This window comes from Hyla sarda, chromosome 2, assembly GCF_029499605.1.
Source record: "Hyla sarda isolate aHylSar1 chromosome 2, aHylSar1.hap1, whole genome shotgun sequence".
Classification (NCBI taxonomy): domain Eukaryota; kingdom Metazoa; phylum Chordata; class Amphibia; order Anura; family Hylidae; genus Hyla; species Hyla sarda.
This window is the reverse complement of record NC_079190.1, coordinates 293,317,043-293,333,425: the sequence shown is the minus strand read 5'-3', so window position 1 is coordinate 293,333,425 and position 16,383 is coordinate 293,317,043. Positions and strand designations below refer to the sequence as shown.

Below are 16,383 nucleotides of genomic sequence, written 5' to 3'. Positions count from 1 at the left end.
CATTTACACCCCATTGGCATTTGACAGATCTTTGGATCTTATTACATTCCGTGAGTAGTGTAGTTTCCAAAATGGGGTCACATGTGGGAGGGTCCACTGTTCTGGCACCATGGGGGCTTTGTACACACATGGCCTTCAATTCCAGCCTAATTCTCTCTTCAAAAGCCCAATGTCGCTCCTTCTCTTCTGAGCATTGTAGTTCGCCAGCAGAGAACTTTACATCCACATGTGGGGTATTTCCATACTCAGAAAAAAAGACTCCCAAAATTTGTAAAACCATTTTTACTATTACCCCTTGTGAAAATGAAAAATTTGGGGTAACACCAGCATTTCAGGAAAAAAAACACATTATTCATTTTCATGTCCAACTTTAACGAAAATTTGTCAAAGACCTGTAGGGTGTTAAGGGTCACTATACCTATTGTTACGTCCCGTGAGGGGTGTAGTTTCCAAAAATGGGGTCATATGTGGGGTTTTTAGGTTTTTTTTTGCGTTTATGTCAGAATCAGTGTAACGATCAGCCACCTCTGTGCAAATCACCAATTACGCAACTTCTCCTGAGTCCGGAAATACCCCATATGTGGCCCTAAACTGTTGTCTTGAAATACGACAGGGCTCTGAAGTGAGAGAGCGCCATGTGCATTTGAGGCCTAAATGAGGAGTTTGCAATAGGGGTGGACCCGGATACAAGGATGGGGCTTGTTTCCACCAAAACCCTACAGCAGTGTTTCCCAAACAGGGTGCCTCCAGCTGTTGCAAGACTCCCAGCCTGCCAGGACAGTCAATGGCTGTCCGGCAATACTGGGAGTTGTTGTTTTGCAATAGCTGAATGCTCCGTTTAGGAAACACTGCCGTATGAGACGTTTTTCATTTTTATTGGGGGGGGGGGGGGGGGCGGGGTACATGTAAGGGGGTGTATATGTAGTGTTTTACTTTTTATCATGTGGCAGTGTAGTGTAATGATTTTAGGGTGCATTCACACAGGCGGAGGTTCTGTGAGTTTTCTGCTGGGAGTTTGAGCTGCAGCGGAAAATTTGCCGCAGCTCAAACTTGTAGAAGGAAACCCACTGTAAACCCGCCCGTGTAAATGTACCCTGTACATTCACATGGGGGTGCCCCAAACCTTCAGCTGTTGCAAAACTACTACTCCCAGAATGCATTGACTTACCGCACATGCTGGGAGTTGTAGTTTTACAACAGCTGTAGGCACACGGCTCTGAATCACTGAGTTAGGAAACAGACTCTAGCTCAGTGATTCCAGCTCGTGTGCCTCCAGCTTTTGCAAAACTACAACTCCCAGCATGTATGGTGTATCAGTGCATTCTGGGAGTTGTAGTCTTGCAACAGCTCTAGGCACATGGCTTGGAATCACTGAGTTAGGAAACAGACTCTAGCTCAGTGTTTCTCAACCAGTGTGCCTCCAGCTGTTGCAAAACTTCAACTCCTAGCATGCCCAGACAGTCAGGGATGCTTTGTGTGTAGTTCTGCAATATCTGACCCTTCAGATGTTTCAGAACTACAACTTCCAGCATGCCTGGACAGTATGGGCATGCTAGGAGTTGTAGTTCTGCCACATATGAAGGGCCAGATATTGCAGAACTACACGCCCATCATCCCTTACTATCAGTGCATGCTGAAAGTTGTAGTTTTGCACTGCACAGTGGTCTGCAAACTGTGGCTCTCCAGATGTTGCAAAACTACAACTCCCAGCCTTTGGCTGTCTGGGCATGCTGGGAGTTGTAGTTTTGCAACTTTTAGAAGGACACAGTGAAGATCACTTACCGGCAATCTTCACTTCAGTCTCCTCCACCGCCGCACTTTCTGGCCGCACTCCTCCTACCGCTGCCGCTGCTCTGATGACACAACCGCTGCTGGTCCAGTAAGCCGGCCATGCTCCCCCCTCACCGCAGGTGTCCCTCCTGCTCTACCCGGACTTCGATCGGGGCAGAGTGAGGGAAATGAACTTTAAACCCCCCCCCCGCCCCCAACTGCCATTGGTTGGTCGTACTGACCGACCAATGGCAGGGAATAGGAGGAGGTGGCAAAACTGCCACCTCACTCCTATCCTTTAGCATGGTCGAAGCTGTCTCTGACAACTCTGATCATTCTTATTTTCCGGGCAATCGGGTCACCAGTGACCCGATTGGCCCGAATTCACCGCAAATCGCTGGTCTGAATTGACCCGCGATTTGCGCCAATTGCCGACATCTCAGGACCCCGCTAGGCATTTCCACGGGATGCCTGCTTATAGATATCAGCAGTCATCCCGGTCCGGACCCCGTCCGGTGCGCAGCGGGGACCGAAATTCCCACAGGCGTACAGGTACGCCCTCCGTCCTTAAGTACAGGACGCGAGGGCCTACCAGTATGCCCTTCATCCCCAACAGGTTAAGGTGAAAATGGGCTGAGTCCTTAAGGGGTTAAACAGATTTTAGAATACTGGTCATTTGATGTTGCAGACTAGAAATGAGCGAAGTTACAGTAATTCGATTCGGCACGAACCAGGTGAAGATACTGATTAGGCCTGCTGCGCCAATCAGTGGCGCAGTGGCCCTTTAAATCGCAGAGACCCGGCGCGCGCGCGCCCTAAGGAGCGGTGCCGCGCGCATCGGGACAACACAGACGGGGAACGGGTCAGGTACAGGAGCCGAGATGCGCATCGCGAGCGGGCGCGTCCCGCATCGCGAATCGCATCCCGGCTGGGAGCAATATCGCAGCGCACCCGGTCAGCAGGTCTGACCGGGGCGCTGTGAATAAGAGAACGCTGCGAGCGCTCCGGGGAGGAGCGGGGACCCGGAGCGCTCGGCGTAACAGTACCCCCCCCCCTTGGGTCTCCCCCTCTTCTTGGAGCCTGAGAACCTGAGGATAAGACTTTTGTCCAGGATGTTGTCCTCAGGTTCCCAAGATCTCTCCTCTGGGCCGCAATTCTCCCAGTCAACCAAAAAGAATCTTTTACCTCTGACCGTCTTGGATGCTAGAATCTCCTTCACCGAAAAGACGTCAGATGACCCGGAAACTGGAGTGGGAGAAACAACTTTGGGAGAGAAGCGGTTAAGGATGAGTGGTTTAAGGAGAGAGACATGGAAGGCATTGGGAATATGGAGAGCAGGAGGAAGAAGGAGTTTGTAAGAGACAGGGTTGATCTGGCACTTGACTTTGAAAGGACCAAGATAACGTGGTCCCAGTTTATAACTGGGGACACGAAAGCGGACATACTTAGTGGAGAGCCATACCTTGTCTCTGGGAGCAAAAATGGGGGGAATTCTTCTTTTCTTATCAGCATATTTTTTCATCCGGGATGAAGCCTGTAAAAGAGAATTTTGGGTTTCTTTCCATATGGTGGAGAGGTCTCGAGTCACTTCATCAACAGCGGGCAAACCAGAGGGCATGGGAGTGGGGAGGGGAGGAAGAGGGTGACGACCGTACACCACGAAGAATGGGGATTTAGCAGAGGATTCGGAGACTCTGAAATTGTACGAGAATTCGGCCCATGGTAGAAGATCTGCCCAGTCATCCTGGCGGGAGGAAACAAAATGTCGCAAATAGTCACCCAGGACCTGATTAATTCTTTCTACTTGCCCATTGGATTGGGGATGATAAGAAGAAGAGAAGTTTAATTTGTTCTTGAGCTGCTTACAGAGGGCCCTCCAGAATTTAGACACAAATTGAACGCCTCTATCCGAGACGATATGCGTGGGCAACCCGTGAAGGCGAAAAATGTGTATAAAAAATTGCTTCGCCAACTGAGGCGCCGAAGGAAGGCCTGGAAGAGGGATAAAATGTGCCATCTTGGAGAATCGATCAACGACCACCCAAACAACTGTGTTGCCATGGGATAAAGGCAAGTCAGTAATAAAGGCCATACCAATCTGTGACCAAGGTTGTTCAGGAACAGGCAGAGGATGAAGGAGACCAGCAGGCTTCTGGTGAGGGGTCTTATCCCGGGCACAGACAGTACAAGCCCGCACGAAATCAACAACATCAGTCTCCAGAGTAGGCCACCAATAAAATCGAGAGATGAGTTGGATGGATTTTTTGATGCCAGCATGGCCTGCGAGGTGGGAGGAGTGTCCCCACTTGAGAATCCCGAGGCGCTGGCGTGGCGAAACGAAGGTCTTCCCTGGAGGAGTTTGCCTGATGGAGGCTGGAGAAGTGGAGATCAGACAGTCAGGAGGAATGATGTGTTGCGGGGAGGCTTCCACTTCAAAGGCATCTGAAGAACGAGAGAGGGCATCGGCCCTAATGTTCTTGTCAGCAGGGCGAAAATGAATTTCAAAGTTAAAACGGGCAAAGAACAACAACCACCTAGCCTGGCGAGGGTTCAGCCGTTGGGCAGACTGGAGATAAGAGAGATTCTTGTGGTCAGTGTATATAATAACTGGATATTTGGATCCCTCCAGCAGGTGCCTCCATTCCTCAAGCGACAATTTTATGGCCAGTAATTCTCGATCACCAATGGAGTAGTTTTTCTCTGCCGGAGAAAAAAACCCACAAGTAACAGCATGCCCGGAAGAATTTTTTTGTAGAAGAACTGCTCCAGCTCCCACCGAGGAGGCGTCTAACTTTAATAAGAAGGGTTTAGATGGGTCAGGTCTGGAGAGCACGGGAGCAGAAGAAAAGGCAGACTTGAGATGTTTAAATGCGTCTTCCGCTTGAGGAGACCAGGACTTAGGATTGGCGTTTTTCTTGGTTAGAGCCACGATTGGAGCCACAATAGTGGAAAAGTGTGGAATAAATTGTCTGTAATAATTGGCGAACCCCAAAAACGTTGGATAGCACGGAGTCCGGAGGAGCGTGGCCAATCCAATACGGCAGATAGTTTATCTGGGTCCATTTGTAGTCCCTGGCCAGAGACTAAGTATCCTAGGAAAGGAGGAGACTGACATTCAAAGAGACATTTTTCCATTTTGGCATATAATTGATTGTCCCGAAGTCTCTGAAGAACCATGCGGACATGCTGGCGGTGTTCTTCTAGGTTAGCAGAAAAAATCAGAATATCGTCCAGGTAAACCACAACACAGGTATATAGAAGATCACGAAAAATTTCATTTACAAAGTCTTGGAAGACGGCAGGGGCGTTGCAAAGGCCAAAGGGCATAACCAGATATTCAAAGTGTCCATCTCTGGTGTTAAATGCAGTCTTCCATTCGTCCCCCTCCCTGATGCGGATGATATTATAAGCACCTCTTAAGTCCAGCTTGGTAAAGATGTGGGCGCCTCGTAGGCGGTCAAAGAGTTCCGAGATAAGAGGTAGGGGGTAGCGGTGTTTTACAGTGATTTTATTAAGTCCGCGGTAATCAATGCAAGGGCGTAGGGAGCCATCTTTTTTGGAAACAAAAAAAAATCCAGCTCCGGCAGGGGAGGAGGACTTGCGGATAAACACCTTTTTTAAGTTCTCTTGGATGTACTCCGACATGTCTTGAGTTTCCGGAGCAGACAGAGGATAGATTCTGCCCCGGGGTGGAGTAATACATGGGAGGAGGTCAATAGGACAGTCATAAGGCCTGTGAGGAGGCAAAGTCTCTGCTTGTTTTTTGCAAAAAACATCAGCATAATCCAGATAGGCCTTGGGAAGACCAGATACCGGGGGAACCACAGGGTCTTGACTGTGAGTACAGGGAGCCGGTTTAAGACAGTCCTTGTGGCAAGAAGTACCCCAGTTCTTGATTTCCCCTGTGGTCCAATCAAGGGTTGGGGAATGGCGTTGAAGCCACGGTAATCCAAGAAGAATTTCTGAAGTGCAGTTAGAGAGGACCAAAAATTCAATTTTTTTGTGATGGGGTCCGATGCACATTAAGAGAGGTTCCGTGCGGTAACGCACGGTACAGTCCAATCTTTCATTATTAACAGAGTTGATGTAGAGGGGTCTGGCGAGACTGGTCACCGGGATGTTGAACCTGTAGATGAGAGAGGCCAAAATAAAATTTCCTGCAGATCCGGAATCCAAGAAGGCCATAGCTGAGAAGGAGAAGGTAGAAGAAGAAATCCCACAGGCACAGTAAGACGTGGAGAAGCAGAGTTCACATCAAGAGCTGTCTCACCTTTGTGCGGAGTCAGCGTGCGTCTTTCCTGGCGAGGAGGACGGATAGGACAACCCTTCAAGAAATGTTTGGTACCGGCACAGTACAGGCAAAGGTTCTCCAAGCGGCATCGTGTCCTCTCTTGAGGTGTCAAGCGAGACCGGTCAACTTGCATAGCCTCCACGGCGGAAGGCACAGGAACGGATTGCAGAGGACCAGAGGAGAGAGGAGCCGGGGAGAGAAACCGCCTCGTGCAAACAAAGTCCATATCCTGGCGGAGCTCCTGACGCCTTTCGGAAAAACGCATGTCAATGCGGGTGGCAAGATGAATAAGTTCATGCAGGTTAGCAGGAATTTCTCGTGCGGCCAGCACATCTTTAATGTTACTGAATAGGCCTTTTTTAAAGGTCGCGCAGAGGGCCTCGTTATTCCAGGATAATTCGGAGGCGAGAGTACGGAATTGGATGGCGTACTCGCCAACAGAAGAATTACCCTGGACCAGGTTCAGCAGGGCAGTGGCCGGATCTACTGTCACTATTCGGCTGGCTGGAGGTGGATCCTCTGTGCCAGAGAGGGATTGGCGTGGACCGTGTCGGTGGACCGGTTCTAAGTTGCTACTGGTATTCACCAGAGCCCACCGCAAAGCGGGATGGTCTTGCAGCGGCGGTAGCAACCAGGTCGTATCCACCGGCAACGGCTCAACCTCTCTGACTCCTGAGATAAGCGTGGTACAAGGGAGTAGACAAGAGCAAGGTCAGACATAGCAGAAGGTCAGGGCAGGCAGCAAGGATCGTAGTCAGGGGCAACGGCAGGAGGTCTGGAACACAGGCTAGGAACACACAAGGAAACGCTTTCACTGGCACAATGGCAACAAGATCCGGCGAGGGAGTGCAGGGGAAGTGAGGTATAAGTAGGGAGTGCACAGGTGAAGATACTGATTAGGCCTGCTGCGCCAATCAGTGGCGCAGTGGCCCTTTAAATCGCAGAGACCCAGCACGCGCGCGCCCTAAGGAGCGGGGCCGCGCGCGCCGGGACAACACAGACGGGGAACGGGTCAGGTACGGGAGCCGAGATGCGCATCGCGAGCGGGCGCGTCCCGCATCGCGAATCGCATCCCGGCTGGGAGCAATATCGCAGCAGGTCTGACCGGGGCGCTGTGAATAAGAGAACGCTGCGAGCGCTCCGGGGAGGAGCGGGGACCCGGAGCGCTCGGCGTAACACTGACTTTAGCCTGCGTAAATTAGCACAGCTTTCCGGTGCTTCTGTGGACTGGAAAAGGTGGATACAGTCCTAGGAGACTCTCCAGCCCACCGGAGCACCTGAAAGCTGGACTCATTTATGCAGGCTAAAGTCAGCAACTGCCGAGCCGCAAGGTTCGTGCCAAATCGAATTACTGTAACTTCACTCACCTCTATTGCAGACCATAAGAAAATGTTTTAATTTAGTGGAGCCAGTAATGTTTAGAAGCTGTTTATCTTCCATCAATGTTGAAAATATGTAAACATATTCTTTAGGGTACGTTCACACATGCAGATTTTCCTATTTATTGTAGTCAATGGATAGGAAAATTTTTAGCAAAATACACATGTGTGAGCAGGGCTCAAGTCCTGCAGGAACGCATGTGAACTGAGTTCCTGCCCTTTTTCAACAACAGGAACACCGTTCCCATTAGTAGAGTCCTGGAGGAGCAGCCCTTGAGTGGCGTTCCCTCACTATTTTTTTCACAGGACTTGACCCCTACGTAAGAGGTATATCATAATTTAGTGAATATAATAAATATTTTTTATATTGATTTAAAAACAATACTCCATGTTTGCAAAGTAAAGGTATGGTATTATACTATTTACATCAGTACTAACAGTTTTTTCTTAATTTGAAGGCAAGTGAAACATGGCAGTCATTGGTAAACTCAGTACAATATTACGCTAATCTGGAGTTAGATCATTCGTCATACTCTGCTTCTGAGATTGGGTAAGAATTGCTAAAATATAGAAATTGTTCCTATTTTGCCCCTCTTATAAAACAACAACAAACAAACAGAACGCTATGACACTTGGGTTGTGGTCTGGCTGGTATTTTAATTCTACTGTTTTCAATTCCCTCCCCTCATATCACTATGGATGGATAGGGCCATGAAGATGTTTCTTTCATTTTTTACAATATGTATACCAAATGTACATTTATGTTAAAGTATGAGATGCAGACACTGTAGGGATGATGTATGAAACCTTATGCAAAAGAACAGACGACTAATTGCCCACAGCAACTACTGCATCTTTAGTTTTTAACCCCTTAAGGACCAGGCCATTTTACACCTTAGAACCAGAGCGTTTTTGGACATCTGACCACTGTCACTTTAAACATTAATAACTCTGGAATGATTTTAGTTATCATTCTGAGTCCGAGATTGTTTTTTCGTGACATATTTAACATGGTGGTAAATTTCTTTGGTAACTTGCATCCTTTCTTGGTGAAAAATCCCAAAATTTGATGAAAAAATTTAAAATTTAGCATTTTTCTAACTTTGAAGCTCTCTGCTTGTAAGGAAAATGGATATTCCAAATAATTTTTTTTATTCATATATAAAATATGTCTACTTTATGTATGCATCATAAAATTGACAAGTTTTTACTTTTGGAAGACACCAGAGAGCTTCAAAGTTCAGCAGCAATTTTCCAATTTTTCACAAAATTTTCAAACTCACTATTTTTCAGGGACCAGTTCAGGTTTGAAGTGGATTTGAAGGGTCTTCTTATTAGAAATACCCCATAAAAGACCCCATTATAAAAACTGCAACCCCCAAAGAATTCAAAATGACATTCAGTCAGCGTTTTAACCCTTTAGGTGTTTCACAGGAATAGCAGCAAAGTGAAGGAGAAAATTCACAATCTTCATTTTTTACACTCGCATGCTCTTGTAGACCCAATATTTGAATTTTTACAAGGGGTAAAAGGAGAAAATATATTCTTGTGTTTGTAGCCCAATTTCTCTCGAGTAAGCACATACCTCATATGTCTATGTAAAGTGTTCGGCGAAGCAGTAGAGGGCTCAGAAGCGAAGGAGCGACAAGGGGATTTTGGAGAATACGTTTTCTGAAATGGTTTTTGGGGGGCATGTTGCATTTAGGAAGCCCCTATGGTGCCAGAACAGAACCCCCCCCCCCACATGGCATACCATTTTGGAAACTAGACCCCTTGAGGAACGTAAAAAGGAATTAAGTGAGCCTAAATACCCCACAGGTGTTTCACGACTGTTGCATATGTAAAAAAAAAATGTTTTTCCACTAAAATGTGTGTTTCCCCCCAAATTTCACATTTTTGCAAAGGTTAATAGCAGAAAATACCCCCCAAAATTTGTAACCCCATCTCTTCTCAGTATGGAGGTACCCCATAAGTGGACCTGAAGTGCACTATGGGCGAACTACAATGCTCAGAAGAGAAGGAGTCATATTTGGCTTTTTGAGAGCAAATTTTGGTCGGGGGGCATGTCGCATTTAGGAAGCCCCTATGGTGCCAGGACAGCAAAATAACCCCCACATGGCATACCATTTTGGAAACTAGACCCCTTGAGGAACATAACAAGGGGGTTCAGTGAGCATTCACCCCCCACTGGTGTCTGTCAGATCTTTGTAACAGAGGGCTGTACAAAATTTTTAATTTGCACAGCCCACTGTTCCAAAGATCTGTCAGACACCAGTGGGGTGTAAATTCTCACTGCACCCCTCATTACATTCCGTGAGGGGTGTAATTTCCTAAATGGGGTCACATGTGGGGTTTTTTTTTTTTTGCATTTGTCAAAACCGCTGTAACAATCAGCCACCCCTGCGCAAATCACCTCAAATGTACATGGTGCACTCTCACTTCTGGGCCTTGTTGGGTGCCCCCAGAGCACTTTGCGCCCACATATGGGGTATCTCCCTTTTACCTCTTGTCAAAATTAACAGTATAGGGCAACACCAGCATGTTAGTGTAAATAATTTATTTTTTTACACTAACATGCTGGTGTAGACCCCAACTTCCCCTTTTCATAAGGGGTGAAAGGAGAAAAAGCCCCACAAAATTTGTTAGGCAATTTCTCCTGAACGGCGATACAGCGTTACCCCATATGTTGCCCTAAACTGTTGCTTTGAAATACGACAGGGCACCAAAGTGAGAGTGCCATGCGCATTTGAGGCCTGGATTAGGGATTTGCATCGGGGTGGACATAGGGGTATTCTACGCCAGTGATTCCCAAACAGGGTGCCTCCAGCTGTTGCAAAATTCCCAGCATGCTTGGACAGTCAACAGCTGTCCGTCAATACTGGGAGTTGTTGTTTTGCAATAGCTGGAGGCTCCATTTTGGAAACAGTGGCGTACCAGACATTTTTCATTTTTAATTTGGGGAGGGGAGGGGGGCTGTGTAGGGGTATGTGTATATGTAATGCTTTTTATTTTATTTCGTGTTAGCGTAGTGTAGTGTTTTTAGGGTACAGTCACACAGGCGGGGGATTACAGCGAGTTTCCCGCTGCGAGTTTGAGCTGCCGCGCAAAATTTGCTGCAACGCAAACTTGCAGCCTGATACTCACTGGAAGCCCCCTGTCCATGTGAATGTACCCTGTACATTCACAGGGGGGGGGGAGGGAACCTCCAGCTGTTGCAAAACTACAACTCCCAGCATGCATGGTCTATCAGTGCATGCTGGTAGTTATAGTTTTGCAACAGCTGGAGGCACACGGGTTGGGAAACACTGAGTTAGGAAACAGACAATATTTCCCAACCAGTGTGCCTCCAGTTGTTGCAAAACCACAACTCCCAGCATTCTCAGGCATGCTGGAAGTAGTAGTTCGGCAACATCTTTAGAGCCAGATGTTGCCGAACTACAACTCCCAGCATGATTGGAGTTGTAGTTTTGCAACATCTGGAGGACTACTAGGTTTGCAGACCACTAAAACAGTGGTTCCCAATCTGTGCCCTTCCAGATGTTGCAAAACTACAACTCCCAGTATGCCAAAACTGTCCAAACATGCTGGGAGTTGTAGTTCTGCAACATCTGAAGGGCCAGATGTTACAGAACTACAACTCCTAGCATGCCTGGACAGTAAGGGCATGCTGAGGATGTGTAGTTTGCAACATCTGGAAGGGCACAGTGGTCTCCAAACTGTGGACCTCCAGGTGCTGAAAAACTGCAACTCCCAGCATGCCCAGACGCCAAGGGCTGTCTGGGCATGCTGGGAGTTGCAGTGTAAGGGGACCAGATGGAGCAGTCCAGATCGCTTTACGGCGGTCTGGACTGCTGCAAAGGTCCCGAAACACCGCCGAAGCTCCACTCACCTGTCGCCACCGCCGCCGTCTCCGTCGCCGGGATCCGGATCTTCAGGGACGAGGTAAGTACCGGAGCCGGGCCTCAGCACTCCCCCGTTCCCGCCGCGTCCTCCGGTCTTCCTCCCGTACTCTCCGGACTTCCAGGGGCCGGGCAGGGCACGAGGAAGTAACCGCCCCCCCCCCCATGCGATTGTTGGTTAGTTCTAACCGAAGAATCGCAGGGGATAGGAGGAGGTGGCAGGCTTGCCACCTTGCTGTGACAACCAGGATCATGCAAAATTACCGGGCGGTCGGGTCCCAGAGACCCGATCAGCCCGGTAACGCCGCAGATCGCAGGGGCAATTTCCCTCGCGATTTGCGATGATCGCCGACATGGGGTCTGACATGGCCCCCCTCGGTGTTTGCCCTGGATGCCTGCTGAAGCATTTCAGCAGGCATCTGCTTCCGATCTCTGCCCGGCACGCGGCAGGGACCGGAAATCGCCAGGACGTATGAGTACGTGCCTGGTCCTTAAGACCCAGGGCGCAGGGACGTACTCATACGTGCCTGGTCCTTAAGGGGTTAAAAAAGGCCTCTGGAAAAAGAAAGCTCAACTCTTCCTTTGCACACGATTGCATAAATCTCCCCCTCTGTCCCATGCATACATTTTCTTCAAAATTTTAATTAACTGGTTGACGACCATGTACGTGTATATTTATCCAATGGCCATTAACCGGGTATGACACGGGCTCATGACTCGAGCCTGCTTCATACCGGCCGGCCCTCAGCTGATTCTTGTAGCTGAGGGCCGGCGTTAATAGCCGACATGCGGCAATCATCACGGCCGGCTGTTAACCCTTTAGATCAACCTTGACAGTGGCATCTAAAGAGCCCCGTAAACGCTCCCTGGTAGTCCAGTTGGGTGGATCGACCCCCCCCCCCTGCGCGCAGGTCCTGGCTCTCGCATAGCTAAAGCCTGGCAGGACCAGGCTTTATCAATCGAGTGCAGATCACACAGATCAATGTGATTCTATGGAGACACATTGATCTGTATGAGGAATCTAATGATTCCTCCTAAAAGTCCCCTAAAGGAGCTTATAAAGTGTAAAAACAAAGTTTAATAAAAGTAAAAAAAAAAACACACATTAACTTAATAAAATTTTAAAACACCCCCCTTTTCAAAATTCCATATAAAAAATATAAAAACATTATAAAATATACATATGTGGTATCGCCGCGTGTGTAAATGTCCGCACTATAAAAATATATTATAAATTAAACCACGCGATCAATGGCAAAAAAATTCCAAAGTCTAAAATAGGGTATTTTTGGTCACTTTTTATACCATAAAAAAATGAATAAAAAGTCATAAAAAATTCAGATCAAAACAAAAATGGTACTGATTAACAATTAAAATCAAGATGTACGCAAAAAAATAAAAAAGTTATAGGGGTCAGAAGAGGACAATTTTAAATGGATTAATTTTCGTGCATGTAGTTATGATTTTTTCCAAAAGTACGACAAAATCTAACCTATATAAGCAGGACATCATTTTAATTGTATGGACCTACAGAATAAAGATAAGATGTTTACCAAAAAATATACTGCGTAGAAACGGAAGCCCCCAAAATTCACAAAATTGTGTTTTTTCTTCAGTTTTGTCGCACAATGATTTTTTCCCCCCATTTCGCCATAGATTTTTGGGTATAATGACTGATGTAGTTACAAAGAAGAATTGGTGGTGCAAAAAATAGGCCATCACATGGACTTTTCGGTGCAAAATTGAAAGGGTTATGATTTTTAAAATGTAAGGAAGGGAAAAAACGAAAGTGCAAAAACAGAAGAACGCTTGGTCCTTAAGGGGTTAAAATACAGGGGGAGGTGGTGGAGTGGTGCAGTTGCCTATAGAAACCACTCAGATTTCTTTTTTTCGTTTTTCGAAAGGCCTCTGAAAGATTAAGGAAGTGATCTGATTGGTTGTTTTGGGCAACTGCTCCACTCTACAAAGAGATTTTCAAATTTAAAAGAGGATAATTTATATTAGAATTTTTCTGAAATTTTTCTGATTGTATCAACCAAAATTTACAACTAATAACAAGTGTCCCAAAAAACTCTCTCTGATTGACTTAGAGAAATAAAACCATCCAGGGCAAAAAAAAAAGTACTATGCCATAAAATTGCACTGCATATTCAAGAGCTCCACAGCAATGCAACTCACATTAATCTGCTGCATTAGGTAGGTAGCATAGTTTCCCCACATTAGATAGGCAGCATAGTGTCGACCACCTAATGTGGAGAACTTATGCTACCTAATGTGGGGAACCTGTGCTACCTAATGTTTCCCCGCATAGTTTCCCCACATTAGATAGCATAGGTTCTCCACATTAGGTGGTCGAAACTATGCTGCCTATCTAATGTGGGGAAACTATGCTGGCTACCTAATGCTGCAGATTAATGGGAGTTGCATTGCTGTGGAGCTCTTGAATATGCAGTGCAATTTTATTGGTTTCCCACATTAGGTAGCATAGTTTCCCCACATTAGGTAGCAGTTTCCCTTCAATAGGTAGCATAGTTCGTACCCCCCCCCCCTCTACATTTGGATTTGTTTAAATTACACAGGTTTTGTATGTGTTTGGTACTAGTATAATTTTTTATTTATGTTAATATTATGGTTGTAGCATTCATACACATCCCTTTATGTCTGTATTTTGGTGACAGTATATGAAACTCAATCTGAAGACTATATGTCAAGTCTACTTATTTGAAAATGCTAATTTTCTACATTCATTAGTATGTATAGACATTAATTGTCAGTCAATAAATTAGATTGGTCATGTCTATGCTGTTAATGAGTTAAACCAGGGAAATATATTTGAGTGATAAATTTCAGACATAGCTTTAGTTATTAAAGAAATGCCTGGTGTTTTAAATACTTCATATGCCATTTTAATTATTTGCCTTGTTGGAAAATATAAATAATTTACAAGATTATCAGTTCCTATGAGCTAAGTGCATAAAATATGTAGATGCTATTTAATTTTCCTTTAGAACTTCCACATACAGTTTCACTTTGATTCAAAGTCGTCGCCAAACTCGCTAATGATAAATAAGATTTAAAACCACAATTAATGTAATCATTTTGAGTGAAATCTAATGGTACAAAACACATGTTCACATTTTTTTTTTAGGATTTAATTTATCACATTTCTAATATTATCTACAGATGACCTCAACTAGTTTTTTGATAACACAGAATACAATATTTTCACTGTATAAGCGGTATACAATAACAATGTATTTGCCATCTATATTCTAATGATTTCAGTTGTTCATTCTGAATATAAATGAATAGAACTGATAATACAGAATGTAGTGAAAGTGTCCAGTTTCATTTATTTCAAATCTGCCATGTGTTGTGAAAGGAAAGACATTTCGGCATGTACTCTCAACATATGAACGTCTCAAATATATCTTATAGTTGGATTTGTGATTTTATTTACAGTAAAACCTCCATGTGATGAACACCCAAAATTGCATTAAAAAGCAGCTTTCTAGGGAGGTGTTCTCCAAGAACATGCTATGCATTATATATAGTGGAATTAAAATCTTTTACACGAATTCTGGTCTAAATAGGGGGGGGCTTATCAAAGAAGTTTCACTGTATAATTCGCGAATATTACGAATTTTGCAATTAAAATTCGCTATTACGAATATTCGTCTTTTTTTCAAACTGTTTTAAAAAACTAAGCACATTGTAGGGATCTCCTTCGAATGATAAATGCAATGCTTGTATCATTTCATTAAAGACCCAGGGATGAGACTGTGAGGCGAAAGGTTTATGCTTGCGAATATTCGCAATACGAATATTCGCAATGCGAATATTCGTGGAAATTCCGCCCTAATTATGCCTGTGAGCCAATGAGAGTTCTGCAAGCACAGTTGTCAGAGCTTAGCAATGTCCCTAGCAACGTCCCTCGCATTATGTTATAGCGGGCATTCGCAAACAAGTGAAATTTTGCTATTAATTTCGCATTCGCAATAGCGAAATTTCGCAATAAAAAAAAAACATCACGAATATAACGAATATTCGAATTTCACGAATATGGGACAAATATTCGTCCTCATATTCGCGAAATATCGCAAATTCGTATATGGCTCATCACTGATAATATCTGCATTTTTTGTGCAATTGACTAAGATGTTATTATTCATTCATGCAGCATCATTGTTGTCTAACATTAAGCATTGATCACCTGCCTGATCCCCCACTTCTGTTATTTCGACCTTCCCTGGGTCCATACTAATCATCATTTTATGGTCCTGTCTTGGAATACAGACAATGCCCATTCATAAGAAGGTGGTAATCAATGGTGAGCCTCAGAATGGCAGAAGTGGGGAATTAAAAGCAGCTGAGAATTGCTTTTTGGGAAAAAAGAGGAAAGAAGGAGAACACCTTTAACCATTGCATTGGGTGCCTTTATCTTTTGAAAAGGCCCACCTTCAACTCCAACTGGGAACAATGAATTAGAAAAAAAATGGGATTCCTATTAAAAAAATGTACAATGTGTAATGTGTAAAACCTTTACTAACCTTTCATTATTCTCCTTCTTGTAGGAAGCACATGAAATCTTATGTCAATGAGCTCTGGCCATGGGATTCCAATCATTAGGATGACATATACATGTAAAACAGTACTGGATAAAGAAATGTAAACTTACATAATTGTTCAGTGTTTGAAAATAAATCTTACATTTTGAAGTTATAATAAATTTATTGTGATGTTATTAAAACCATGATATGTCAAGCAGCCACAATTATTTTACATATAAATTAATATAGAATCTGTCTTATGACATTTGAAATTATATGAAGAATATGCCACATTCAAGACTACTCTTTGGAAGCAGTTTTTAGCCAATTCTGTTTTGAGTTGCAAAGTGTACTAAATCAGTTGTTCTCATAACTTGTGCAATAACTGCATATGAGGGACAAAAGCCAATGCTTTGGCAAAATCCAAGTAAATTAGGTCTACTGGTAATTCCAAGCTCATGTTTACTACTTCAAGGAAAGCAAGGAAATTGTTT

General features: G+C 44.9%; 1 protein-coding gene across 2 annotated transcripts in view; it reads left to right on the top strand.

Moving 5' to 3' along the window:
- The window catches only part of C2H3orf85 (chromosome 2 C3orf85 homolog), a 36,407-nt gene extending 20,323 nt beyond the window's left edge, over positions 1-16,084 (top strand). For both annotated transcript variants that reach the window (XM_056560652.1, XM_056560653.1), the window contains 2 exons: positions 7,899-7,990; positions 15,914-16,084. In XM_056560652.1, the coding sequence (XP_056416627.1) occupies positions 7,899-7,990; positions 15,914-15,968 (147 nt within the window). In that variant the 3' untranslated portion in view covers positions 15,969-16,084. The remainder of the gene's footprint in view (positions 1-7,898; positions 7,991-15,913) is intronic.
- The last annotated feature ends 299 nt before the right edge of the window (positions 16,085-16,383 follow it).